The sequence below is a fragment of the Labeo rohita genome, chromosome 15 (assembly GCF_022985175.1).
Source record: "Labeo rohita strain BAU-BD-2019 chromosome 15, IGBB_LRoh.1.0, whole genome shotgun sequence".
Lineage (NCBI taxonomy): Eukaryota > Metazoa > Chordata > Actinopteri > Cypriniformes > Cyprinidae > Labeo > Labeo rohita.
This window is the reverse complement of record NC_066883.1, coordinates 16,061,965-16,074,566: the sequence shown is the minus strand read 5'-3', so window position 1 is coordinate 16,074,566 and position 12,602 is coordinate 16,061,965. Positions and strand designations below refer to the sequence as shown.

General features: G+C 35.1%; 1 protein-coding gene across 6 annotated transcripts in view; it reads right to left on the bottom strand.

The window, feature by feature from the left end:
• Positions 1-12,385, bottom strand: part of usp2a (ubiquitin specific peptidase 2a) — a 34,260-nt gene extending 21,875 nt beyond the window's left edge. For 2 of the 6 annotated variants that reach the window (XM_051128518.1, XM_051128523.1), the window contains exons 1-3: positions 8,304-8,409; positions 7,814-7,901; positions 300-990 (exon numbers count right to left, since the gene is read on the bottom strand). In XM_051128518.1, the coding sequence (XP_050984475.1) occupies positions 300-944 (645 nt within the window). In that variant the 5' untranslated portion in view covers positions 945-990; positions 7,814-7,901; positions 8,304-8,409. Of the gene's footprint in view, positions 1-299; positions 991-7,809; positions 7,902-8,046; positions 8,190-8,303; positions 8,410-12,167 lie in introns of those variants that run through there. The other 4 variants (XM_051128521.1, XM_051128519.1, XM_051128522.1 and 1 more) reach the window with 4 other exon arrangements.
• Positions 12,386-12,602: the final 217 nt, after the last annotated feature.

The following is a 12,602-nucleotide window of genomic DNA, read 5'->3' as shown; positions in this document are numbered from 1 at the left end:
GTACTGATTATTACACAAAGCCATATGTCCCTATATAGCAGTTGGGTTTTTATGTGGCTAAATCAACTTATGCAATTTCCTAAGATGTGTTCACGTATATCCCAAGAGACACTTGAAACACAGCTCAATGTTACACATTCCTTACACCTCCCAGCACAAACTCTCTGAGCCGAAGGGCTCTTGTGCACGATTGAGAAAGGAGAGCGATGCAAATGTAAGGATCGGTGAAAAACACAAACGAAAAGTGTATTATGGAAATAAATGGGAAATGTCCAACAAGAAAATATAAATGCTCTTACCAAGGACTCTCTGACCGGTGAGGTGGAACGATAGCTGGAGGTGAATCGGCTGCTGCTGCTCTTCAGGCCGTCCTGCGTAGAGCTCCGTGAGAGGCCGTAGCTGGAGCGAGCGCTACCGTAGGAGTCAGATACGTCAGTGCCTCGGCTCTGATAGGACTGCTTCAGGCCACTGCTGCTGGACGTGTCGCTCAGGCCCAGAGCTGACAGATCGTGCGTCAAATCGCTCTGACTCACCGACTTCCTGCGACTAAGGGAGATGCTGGAGGACACGGGTGAGGAGGAGAGGTAGCTGGTGGTGGCCGGAGAGTAGCTGTAGCTGCTGTATCCTGAGCCTCCATTGAGGCCCGAGCCATAGCCCTTTGCCGGTGTGCGGCTCAGGCTCTCGCTGCGCCGGCTGCCCAGCAAATCGGTGCGAGGGATAGGCCGACCCCGATCCGGCTCGGACGAAGAGCTGTAGTTGCGGGAGCGGCTGGCGCTTGAGCTCAGGTAGCTTGAGGAGGAGTAGCCTGAGGAGGAGCTCTTATAGGGCAGCTTGTCCCGCTCGTAGGAGCCCAGCGACGGGGTCAGGGAGGAGCCATATGAGCTGTAGTGACTGGTATAAGAAGAGCCGGCATAGCGCTTCGCCGTAGAGGAGACACGAGACATGCTGGGAGCTCAGCTGGACGTGAGGTGATTTCAGGCTGCATGGACTCTGTGAAAGAAAGGTGAAAATGTGTTGCATTTAGTGATATTAAAATTCTGGCCAATACAGATAAACCAGTAATTATTTTCAGTAATTGTGTTCAATTTGAAATGAAAATCTGTTTACTAAATGAATGTTGTTGCTCTTACTTTGAACAATTCATCCATGCATTTTTCATTTACAGAATAACAGTTTTTGACCTTGTAATTTTTTTTATTAAAATGTCATAACTTGATCTTCTGGTAAAATGCCAGACTTCACTGGTGATGCATGCCAGATTTCTCCAATCATTTCATCCACTTAAATCCCGCCCATCCAATCAACAACTACTGAACTGAACTAAGTTCCGCCCAACATTTCTTTCTTTTTGATAGTCCATATTACTTTGATATATGTCACAATACAGAAGAAAAGATGTGTCATTACTTCCATTACATTGTGACTTTATGACTGTTACATGTCAGATATTCAAATTTGACACTTTTGTGTCTAAATTAATAAAATTAAACACTAAAATCTCAATTGCTTTGAATACTACACTAAAATAAATCATTTTGAATCATAAATATTACATTTTTAAAGATTTTGTAAAGATTAAAGGAAAAAGGAAAAGAAAAGCCTGACATATTTTAATCTTGAAAAAAGTTAAAATATGTATATATTTCATACTTTAGGCTTTTACGGCTCATATATAGGGCCCTATGATTTCCACGATGCGGAAAATGTGGACGGAATGGCGAAATCTAGTCATAAAAATGGAATTTGACCTTGAACCCATTAAATAAAAGTTTGGTTTAACTTGAAGAAACTGTGACAGAAACATATGACTTTAATGTAATGACAGTACTACTACTAGTAGTAATAAAATGGTTATTAAAACATTATTAAAAATATTAACCAGAAAATTATTTATCAGAATTTTTTTTACGTTTTAGAAAAATATAAATACAAAATACAGTAATTCAGAAAAAATATGTATTAAAAAAAAATATATATATATATATATATTTATTTATGTAATATATGTGTGTATACTGTGTATATGATGTATATATAAATGCACACACATAAAGCATGTATTTTGAAAATGTTTAAATGCATTTACATACACGATACAAAAAAATTTGGATACGATACAATTATTATATAATATATAATTATTAAATCATTTTTTAATAAATCAGTTAATTAGAGATGCTTTTGCTTACTGAAATTTAATTAAACATTTAAAATGGAATCCAAAAAATTAATGGAAAACATACATTTTGGCAAAAATAAATAATTTTGAGTGAGAAAAAGTGTAAGTTACACGTTTACAATTAATTAGACATGCTTTTCGATTCATAATTTTTAAAAGTATGCATTTATATAAATTCATTAAAACAGAGCCCAGAAAAATTAAAAGGGGGAAAAAAATCCGGAAGCATTAAAACAGAACAATAAATAAATAAATAAATAAATAAAACTGAATTTTGGAAAACATAAACTGATTTCATAGGGCCCTACATATAGTACGATATACAATAGCAAAATATGGAGCTCAGTTTTATTCAGAGGCCCAAACTGAGCAAAAAATATGCAATTTGGTGCAGTTGCTGATATTTATATGTCTAAAAAGTAATTCTGATTGCATGTAGTAGATTGTGAGCAATCAAATGTTTTCAATTTCATCAATTTTCATTAGAAATGTGTGTATCATATAAGATACAGTATTCTCTCTATGGTTAAAGGAGTGTTTACCTCTATATTTAGATGTATAAAACAAATAATAAACAATTAAATGTACAATAATAGCCAATACAGATTAAAAAATAAAAACTATTGTGGGTGGATATATAAATATAAGTTATTTTTATGTGCATAATTCTATGTGAAAGTAAGAAAAGTTTAAACACTTTTGTCAAAGTGGTCCATCTGACATCTAGGCTGACTAATGAGATATTAATCATTTTAGCTCATATCTATCACCGAACTCCAAAATGCCTCAAAATCCCACACATGAAGGTCGGCCGTTTCATTACGTGTGTATTTCAGCCTTAGGGAAAGAGTGTCTCTCTTCAGTTGGGCAATTTTAGTCAAAATGGTAGGGTATAAACACTACCTGTTATGAATTTTGAATGACGCTGTGCCATGCCCTGAGGTCTCTTGTGTTCTGTGTGCTTGATCCTGAAAACATATTCGATGAGTAGCAGCATGTGACTTGTGTCCAAACACAGCACACACACTGCGAAGGGTGCGTATTACGCAACCCATGGGGGCTTCACTGCTAGCACGGGACCGTGAATGAAACTGGCGAACAAAATGAGTACCATTGTTTTCAAAGAGGCCCGGATTGGTGGTACAGCCCGAGCACAGCACTGAGGACCCCGCTGTTTGAATGAAACGAGAGAGCCCCCAGAGCTGGGCCGTGTGTTAAGGCGGCACAGTTTGTTCTCGTGGAGAGACAGGCTCTTGTTCACAAGGCAGTGCAGCGTCTGAATAAATAAAAGTATCTGGTGTTGTTGATCCGTGTTGGGTTCAGTGTGATGGCTCTTATTTCTTTAATCTGTCTCTCTGCGCACTCTCTCTCTCTCTGAGTACAGCGTTCACAGATGCATCAATAATTCAACACATAGATCTAGGGTAGGCTGCACGCTGGAGGCAGTCCAAAGCACATGGCAGACCGACGCTAACATGCTTTCACCAGACGAGAACTCTTAAGACAGTTGTCCACTGCTTTCACATTGTGTTCCCTCTCTTTGCCCACAATAACAACAGCCAAAAGAATCCTACCAAAATGAATATTGAGAAACCTCCTTATTATTCGCTGTAATACCCCCCAAAAAAGAGGTAGTAGAAGACATTTAGTTAGAGTTGCACTTCATTAATAGATGAGCTGGAAACTGATTAACAATCAAAGAAATGCAGACTTGGCAAGCTTAACTGAGGCAACGTTTTGACCAACTTGGCAACCGCTTGCCTATATGAGCTATACATTTAAAAAGTATCTATTAAACTATTATTAATAATAATTCATTCTCTTTATTTATTGCTCCATATTTATAATACACTTAATTAAATAATATGTGGCCCTGGACAACAAAACCCGTCATAAGTAGCACTGGTATATTTGCAGCAATAGCCAAAAATACATTGTATGGGTCAAAATAATAGATTTTTTATGCCAAAAATCATTAGGATACTAAGTAAAGATCATGCTCCATTAAATATATTTTAAAATTGTTTGATTAAGTGATTGATATGCATTACTAAGAACTTAATTTGGACAACGTTAAAGGCGAATTTCTCAATGTTTTGATTTTTTGCACCCTCAGATTTTCAAATAGTTGCCAAATGTGACCCTGGACCACAAAACCAGTCTTAAGTCGCTGGGGTATATTTGTAGCAATAGCCAAAAATACATTGTATGGGTCAAAATGACTGATTTTTCCTTTGATTTCCAAAAATCATTAGGATATTAAGTAAAGATCATGTTCCATGAAGATAATATAGTAATTTTCATTATTAAGAACTTCATTTGGACAACATTTAATGCGATTTTCTCAATATTTTGATTTTTTTGCACCCTCAGATTCCATGTATTCAAACAGTTGTATTTCAGCCAAATATTGTCCTTTCCTAACAAACCATACATCAATGGAAAAAAAAAAGACTCTTATGACTGGTTTTGTGGTCCAGGGTAACAAATATTGTCCTAACAAACCATGCATCAATGGAAAGCTTATTTATTCAGCTTTCAGATAATGTATAAATCTCATTTTCAAAAAACTGACCCTTATGACTGGTATTGTGGTCCAGGGTCACATATTAAATATGACATTTAAATTACATTTAACCTTGTGAATAAGCTATATTTCTAGACTAGAGGATACGTTTGATATGAGGAGATCACAATTAAGTTTTTTGTTACTTCAGGCTCATTCCAAAAAAGACAAAAATGTCAAGGTTTCAGATGTTTTTATCATATTATACAATACCATTTAAAAAACTGGGGGTCAGTAAGATTTTTAAAATTATTTTTAAAGAAGTTTCAGTAACACTTTACAATAAGGTTTCATTTGTTAACATTAGTTAATGTATTAACTAACATGAACAAACAATGAACAATGAATTTATTACAGTATTTATTCATTTTAAATATGTTGATAATGAAAATACAGTCATTTATAATGTTAAGGCACAAATTTCGATTTTAATAATGCATTAGTAAATGTTGAAATTAACTAAGATTAATAAATGCTGTAGAAGTATTTTTTATTCTTAGTTCATGTTAACTAAAGAAGTTAACTAATGAACCTTATTATAAAGTGTCATCAAAGTTTCTTATGCTCACCAAGGCTGCTTTTATTTGATAAAAAAAATACAATAAAAACAGTAATATTGTAAAACATTACATTATTAAAACAACTATTTTTTAATATGATTTAAAATGTAATTTACTCCTGTGATGGAAAAGCCATCATTATTCCAGGCTTCAGTGTCACATGATCCGTCAGAAAACAATTTGATGCTGATGTGCTGCTCAAGAAATATTTATTATTATTATCAATGTTGAAAACAGTTGTGCTGCTTATGCACAAGTTTTCAGGATTTTTTAATGAATGACGAAGAAAACATTTATTTGTCATTACTCCCACTTTCAAACAATTTCATGTACCCTTGCTGAATAAGAAGCATTCATTTTTTTTAAAACTTTTGAAAATTGTATGTCACTTAATAAATATAAATACGCATAATCTACTTAGCTAAATCATGGAAGCAAGTTCTGTTGTTGTCATCGTCTGTGAAAAAAATGATCAATTAATTACTACTAATAATAATTAAAAAAAACAACATTCATTTTAACCAAACTAAACAATCTTTTTAGTACAATGAGACTTTGGACTTTTTTATTTAACAATGTTAGTATCACAATGCTACCATTTCTCACAGACGGTTGGTTCAGTATGAAGGGGGTCAATGGGGGTTTAGTCAGTGGTCAGAGTCTAAACTGTGGGAGAGTCTCTGACTGTGAGCATGTGACAGGTGGGGACTTGTCAAAGCTGACGTGGTTCAGCCCTGTGATGCCTGACAGACATCCACACTTGCATTCATGCTGATAGACGTGCTGTCATTACGTGCACGCCACCACCGCTCCTTAACATTCACATTTAACACGTCACATCACCTAATTTTAGCTCTTCAACATTTGGAAAGATATAAAAGCCGGTTTATCTCAGAGTAAAAAAATTAAAAGGTGTTTGGGATCAGTATGATTTTTTTAAAAAGTTGTTTTTTTAAAGACATTTCTCATGCTTATCAATGTTGCATTTATTTGATAAAAACTACAGAAAAAATGTAATATTATGAAATATTATTACAATGTAAAATAATGTTTTTTCTATTGTAATATACATTAAAATCCAATTTATTCCTGTGTTCAAAGTAGAATTTTCAGCATCGTTACATCAGTATATGATGCATAAAGAGTTAAAACAAACAGCATTTATTTAAAACTATTTTTTTTCTTACACTAAACACTACGGTTAAAATGTTTGGGGTCACTTCCTTTTTTTATTCTTTCTTTTTTTTAAAAGAAATTAATACTTTTATTCAGCAAGGATGTGTTAAACTGACAAAAAATGATAGCAAAGACTTATATTGTTACAAAAGATTCATATTTTAAATAAATGCTGTTCCTTTTTATTTAGCAAAGAATAATTAAAGTATCAAAGGTTCCAAATGTTGCCAGCATAGATAATTCTAATAAAAGGAAGAATTATTTGACACTTAAGACTGGAGTAATGATGCTGAAAATTCAGCTTTGCATCACAGGAATAAATTATATTTTAAAGTATATTAAAATAGAAACCATTATTTTATATTGTAATAACATTTCACTATTTTTTTTCTGTATTTTTGATCAAATAAATGCAGCCTTGATGAGCCTAAGAAACATCACAAGTCTTACTGATCACAAACTTTCAGACGGCAGTGTACTGTCTTACATTGTGACTTCAAATGTAAAAGTTAGAAAGCAAACGCCACTAAGAATCACAAAGAAGCATCAAATGGTTGATAAAAAATATCCTGAAACAACAGTTATGCTGTATAATCAGCACTGGTCTCCAGGAAGCCACCGTGATATCACACCAAAACACTGTACCGTCCTAAAAAATCTGAAACTCGTGCAGGTGTTTGTATTAGCAACACAAACAATATGCTGAAGACTTGAGGCAAAGTCTTGGGTACAGCTATATTTACCCTGAAATGTGAGCAGATAAGAGCTCAGTGGCCAAACTGACGCCTCAACTCCCCCCTCCTATGACCAAAAGCAATCTGGCAAGACTCGCCTCTCAACAACAATCAGTCTGCCAAACCAAACTCAAAATCTACCTTTTCTATCTGGAGCGAAGCACGCTTGCACTCAGATCTGGCATTCATTTTCAAAGCTTATTTATTCTGGAAAGACAACATCAGACCACAATATTGAAGGTACCAGGTCATTCCAGGTTTTTATATAATTTACAATGAACACAGACAACCTGAATAAGGAATATGGAACACAGATTTTATAACAGACTGACATTAGGGCCGCTGTCTATGAAAAGGAGACAATGGGGATTAACGCGAGCAACTAAAATTGCAAAATTAGGTGTGCAGACGCACAAAACTGCTTTGTTTTTTTAATTTTAAAAGATGAATTCAATAACTTGCACTGGATCAACACACCCTAAAAATCTCCAGAGACAAGCTGCAACCCTGTATGCTGTTTGTAAGTGCCACGGCTCTCTCTCAGTATCATGTGTGCAAAGTGCGCTAGCAGGTGGGTGTTAGTTTCAGGGGTACCTACTGTAAGTAGAGCCGTTCTTGGTTCTAGCGGACGGAAAAACAGAGGTGACGGTTCATTATATCTCACAAACACTGTTCACTTCTCAAACCTAAAAAGACAACAGAAAACACAGAGGAGGGTTTAGGAATATTTGGTTATATAATAAAATATACAGCTTAACTGTAAGTTAACTTAATAAGGAAACAGGCCTATATATAGCCTAGCAGACATAAGAAATACAAAAGCATACATACGACAAATCATTCCAAGGGTAATAAAGAGATATATGAGAGCATCTTTTATGTTTAGTATTCCTAGGCATCAGTTTAAATGTCAGACATCCATTACAATCCAGACCCTGGTTACGCCGAACGGCTAACAATGGAGAACATAACAACTGATGACTTGAGAATGTCACACGCTCTCCCCCACAGACCTCACAGTGTTGGATAGCACAGTGTTCAAAACAGCTTAAAGTTAAATAAAAGAGTCAGTTAGAGAAGAGGCTCACCAGTAGCATTTTCCATGGACAGGGTGTTGCTTTAGAGGCTGTAGTCCCAGAGTGAGAGGACTAGAGAAGGACTGCATGAGCAGAGTGATCCAGAATGCTAGAGATCATATTACTGAGCTGGTAAATATAGCAATTGCCTATGACCTCCCTGGGTCATTCAACACTCCTGCATTCCAATTTGTACTTAAAGGAATCGCATTAAGACTTTTTATGGGAAGGTCTGGGTTTATAAAAAGATTTTAAATAATTATTTACAGTCAGTTATAATGTATCTCTATAAATACATTAAATATTTGTATTAGTAATTATTTTATATATACAGTTATTTGTTTGCTTTTTAATAATTTTATTATAATTATTATATAAAGAAATAGATTTCTATATTTATATAAAATAATTACACAATTTTATATAAAACATAAGGCATGTTTTATTTAGGTATGCTTTTTTTTTTTATTTATTCATGTAATAACACTTTTTAACACTGATATTAGGGCTACTTTCTACAACAAGACAATTAAATCAAAAACACTGGTATTAACATAAAACTAAAATGGAAAATAAGGTGTATAGACATTCAGATGAAGATACAGAAAAAAATGATTTTTTTTGTCCTTATTCTATATACATTATATAATTAAACATTTTATATTTATATAAAAAATAAAATTGTATATGCAATATATTTATTAATTAAAATGTTAAATTATGAAGTTACTTCTTAAAATACCATAATACTTAAACGAGGTACAGAAATTGTAATCATGCAGGCTAATATGATATTTTTTTCTCAAGATGTCAGTGGCTTGTTTAGCTAAGCTTAAAGGGTTAGTTCACCCAAAAATGAAAATTCTGTAATTAATTGCTAACCCTCATGTTGTTCCAAACCCATAAGACTTTCGTTCATCTTTCGAAACACAAATTAAAGGAGAAGTCCACTTCCAGAACAACAGTTCACAAATAATTTACTCACCTGCTTGTCATCTAAGATGTTCATGTCTTTCTGTCTTCAGTTGTAAAAAAATATGGTTTTTGAGGAAAACATTTCAGGATTTTTCTTCATATAATGGACTTGATTGGTGGCCCGATTTTGAACTTCAATAATGTAGTTAAAACGCAGCTTCAAAGAGCTCTAAACGATCCCAGCTGAGGAAGAAGGGTCTTATCTAGAGAAATGATCAGTCATTTTTTCCAGAAAATAAAAAATTGTATAATTTTTAAGCACAAAAGCTCATGTAGCACAGGTTCTGGGATGCCCGTTCATGTACTACTGAATCATGTTGAAAGGTCACGCGAATGCGCAAAGACTAAGAAAGTGCAAGTAAGTCAAACGCTGTTTACAAACAAAAAGGTACAACGATGTCTGACGATTCTAAAGTTGTAGGAGAAAATAAGAAAATACGTTTTTCTCCATATTCTGCCTTTTTTAGTCGGAGTACACAGACGATGAACTTAGATGTGATTCGTAGTAGTGATGGGAAGTTTGGATCATTTTACCGACTCAGACCTTTGAGTCTCGTTCAGCAAAATGAACAAATCTTTTTGAGTCATTTCGTTCATTTTAGCAAAATCTAATTAAAATGTTACGTGTTACTTCCCTAACACATCTACTGCTTACACAAACGTTGATCACACTACAAACAAGACAAAACTATAATGCTATAAGAAACAGAAAAGATTAATTGACAAGTTTTCGGGTTTGAGTTGTTCGTTCATCATGTGACAGCCCCATAAGCTCAACCAATGCAGTGTGAGCCAGAAAAAGAATTGATTACTGCATTAGTGCATTAGTGCAAGACTCGAAACAGGTGAATTAATTCCAGTACAGAACCTAATAGGATGTTGCACATGCACGACTGAACGAATCACTCCACGAGACGACTCGTTCTTCCCGAGTCACATTAAAGATTCGTTCAATATGAACAAATTGTTCAAGAATGACCCATCACTAATTCGTAGCATCATGAACGCGCATCCCAGAGCCTGTGCTACACTTGATTTTGTGCTTAAAAAGTATACAATTTTTTTTTTTTTTTTTTTGGAAAAAAAATTACAGATCGTTTTGCTAGATAAGACGCTTCTTCCTTGGCTGGGATCATTTAGAGCCCTTTGAAGCTGCATTTAAACTGCATTTTGGAAGTTCAAAATCGGGGCACCAATCAAGTCCATTATATGAAGAAAAATCCTGAAATGCTTTTCTCAAAAACCATAACTTCTTTACGACTGAAGACAGAAAGGCATGAACATCATGGATGACAAGCGGGTGAGTAAATTTTTTGTAAAATGTTGTTCTGGAAGTGGACTTCTCCTATAAGATATTTTTCATAAAATCCAAGAGCTTTCTGACCCTGCATAGACAACAACATAACCGAAATGTTTTATGACTCAGAGAGGTAGTAAAGACATCGTTGAAACAGTCAATGTGACATCAGTGCTTCAAATGTAATTGCATGAAAAAAGATAAAATGAAGAAAATAAAAACAATGATTTTATTCAACAATTTATTTTCTTCCGTGTCAGTCTTTGCCGCATGTCTGTGGTGCTGCTGACGCAGAAGCCTCTGTTCTGACTTAGAACCCGGATGTGCTGCACTTATTTTTGTTTTCTCTGAACACAAAAAATATTCTCATAGTATTGTAAGATTATGGTTGAACCACTGATGTCACATGGACTATTTTGACAATGTCCTTACTACCTTTCTGGGTCTATACATGGTCAGAAAGCTCTTGGATTTCATCAAAAATATATTAATTAGTGTTTCGAAGACGAACAAAGGTCTTACAGATTTGGGAATTTTCATTTTTGGGTGACCTAACCCTTTAATATCTTGAAACAGTAACTACATAGCAAAGGTCAGTAAAAGCCAGTGAGGATAAATATGGGAGGGTAACAGTTAAGTAATCATAGGAGAGTATAATAATTTAATAATTATGGGGGATTGTAAATTACATAAGTAACCACCCACACCCACATGACATATTGTAATACTACTAAAACAAATATACTTAGGTCTGAGCTTATGTAACAACAAATTACTTATTATGCAGGGTATCTGTAAGTTTTAAGGAAAGAAAAATACTGCTGAGACTAATTTTGAACAAGTCTGAGGTGGATTTAATAAGGGGGACTGGGGGGGTTGTAACATTAATTGATGAGTTGTAACCTCCATATCTGTGGAAAATATTAAGAACCTATAATTGCATAATTATGACAAATGACAATATTTACTGCCCAGTTTTTGTTAGTCACAACTAATTCTAACGACGGGGTAAGTTGTAACAACGCCGCATGACACTAACTTACACATTTTGTTTTATTTATTTATAAACTATTATAATTAGAAGCAGACAAATGATGGAAAAACAAGGTTTTAAGACAGCGCCAAAAAAAAAAGGTAACAAAGTGTTACACACTGCCCAGTCTCCCGTATTTCAGCAGCGTGTCACGTGATCAAGTGCGCGCTCATGGCTGCAGTGTAACAGCGCTACATCACTAAACTTCACCAAGTACTAGATAAACACAGCATAACCCAAGCACTTTGAATAAATATCAAGTTTATATTAATATTATCTTTAAACAACGACACAGAGTGCACCAGACTGACGTACACGATACTTCACATTTACTTAAAATACAAATACTTTGTATTCACATGAATACATTCAATCTGCAGGACTGGGTTTGCAGAATTAAATACCTAACTCGCAATTTACCGCTGCAGAAGAGTGTCATTTCATACATTTGTACGCAAGACAACTCGTTATGTAATTAATGAAGCGTCTGGAAGCTTCCAAATCTGGCTAGTAAATTGGTGGGAACGGCGTCGCAAGAATTTGCAGTGCGAGCATTCATAGCATTACTCACCGGAGTGAGCGAGACCATCCTCTCCCCTGCCCGCTCCTTTAAGGAAGAGCCCACCGACCGTTCGTGAGACCTCCACGCAAGCCACTTTGAACTCTTGCAGCCGACACACGACAGTTCACTGGTGCTTTTCAACACGGTATAAATAATAACCGAAGCATTTTGGTTGTTTCTGTCCTTGTGATATTCCAAGCTCTTGACTTCTAGTCAAACAAACGGTCGCTCACTTTAACGGTGACGTCGGCGAGCGTTTCTTTCATCTGATTGGTTATTCCTGCTCTCGAACGTCAGGATAATGCCACCGCCCACACTGTCACCCTGGCGACGGGAATAAACATTTTTGAGATTACTAGCAGTGCTTGATGCGTTTTAAAGGGATAATTCATTCAGAATAAATGATGTATTATTTACTCACCTTCGTGTTGTTCCAAACCTGTA